General features: G+C 19.9%; 1 protein-coding gene across 1 annotated transcript; it reads left to right on the top strand.

Annotated features, from left to right (window-relative positions):
- Positions 1–137: 137 nt before the first annotated feature.
- Positions 138–794, top strand: PGAL8A_00375300 (conserved Plasmodium protein, unknown function; the record flags this gene model as incomplete). Its single annotated transcript, XM_028672818.1, has 1 exon — positions 138–794. The coding sequence occupies one exon, from the start codon at positions 138–140 to the stop codon at positions 792–794; it is 657 nt and encodes a 218-aa protein (XP_028529333.1).
- Between the last annotated feature and the right edge of the window lie 220 nt (positions 795–1,014).

Below are 1,014 nucleotides of genomic sequence, written 5' to 3'. Positions count from 1 at the left end.
AAAAAAAAAAAAAAAAAAAAAAAAAAAAAAAAAAAAGCATATTTTAATTGAAATTTTCCAATTTTTTTTAGATTTTTTTTTTTAAGTAAAAATATATCTATTAAATTATATATGTTATAAGTATACATTTCATTAAAATGCCTAGAACGTGTAAAAATGGGAAAGATTGTAGAAAATATAAATCATATGACAACGTGGAAGATAAAAACATTTCACTTATTCAACCAATTTTTTTAGTAGGTATAATATTTATGTTTTATTTTTTTTACTTCCGTATATTCAAAAGAAGGTATAATGTAAATAATGAAAATTATAGAAGAAAATTAAATAATAAAAATAAAAGTGGTAAGCCTGTTATTTCCCTCTGTTTAAATGATATAGTTTTAAAAATAAATGATGATAATGTATATATAATTGAAAATTCCCTAGAAGCATTTAATAAATTATGCTTAATATCAGAACTTTTTGTAATTGCGCAAATTTCTAATGATGTACAAGAAAAAAATATAATTGAATTATTTAAAAGTTTGAACATATTTAATAAAGGATTAAAAGAACATCGTCTTATGTTTTGTACAACATCAAATGGAAGAGCTTCAATGATAAGACAATTAAGTCCACTTACTCATGTTGATAACGATGAAACGGTTATTAAAACTTTAACGGGAAAAATACCAAATCTTGTTCAAATATATGGGAATTTAAATACCAATGATCATTCTAATTTTTTTACTTCTTTACAAGCATTTACTCAAGTTATAAGTGCTGTTGCAACCGTTGAAGGTATAAATTAACTTCACTTATATGTATATATTTCTATTAAATATAATTTGTGCAAAACTATTAATAAAAACATATAATATAATGAAAATTTTATATATATTTTAATTATTAATTCTTTCGATATGACTTAAATGCATATTACTTTATTAAATAAGAACTCATTTTTTTTTTTCTTACTTTTTCCTTTTATCATTTATGTAGAAATATACAAAAACTATAAATAATAATTTT

The sequence above is a fragment of the Plasmodium gallinaceum genome, assembly GCF_900005855.1.
Source record: "Plasmodium gallinaceum strain 8A genome assembly, contig: PGAL8A_v1_98, whole genome shotgun sequence".
Lineage (NCBI taxonomy): Eukaryota > Apicomplexa > Aconoidasida > Haemosporida > Plasmodiidae > Plasmodium > Plasmodium gallinaceum.
Note: the sequence above shows the minus strand (reverse complement) of the source record. Positions and strands in the feature narration are given on the sequence as shown.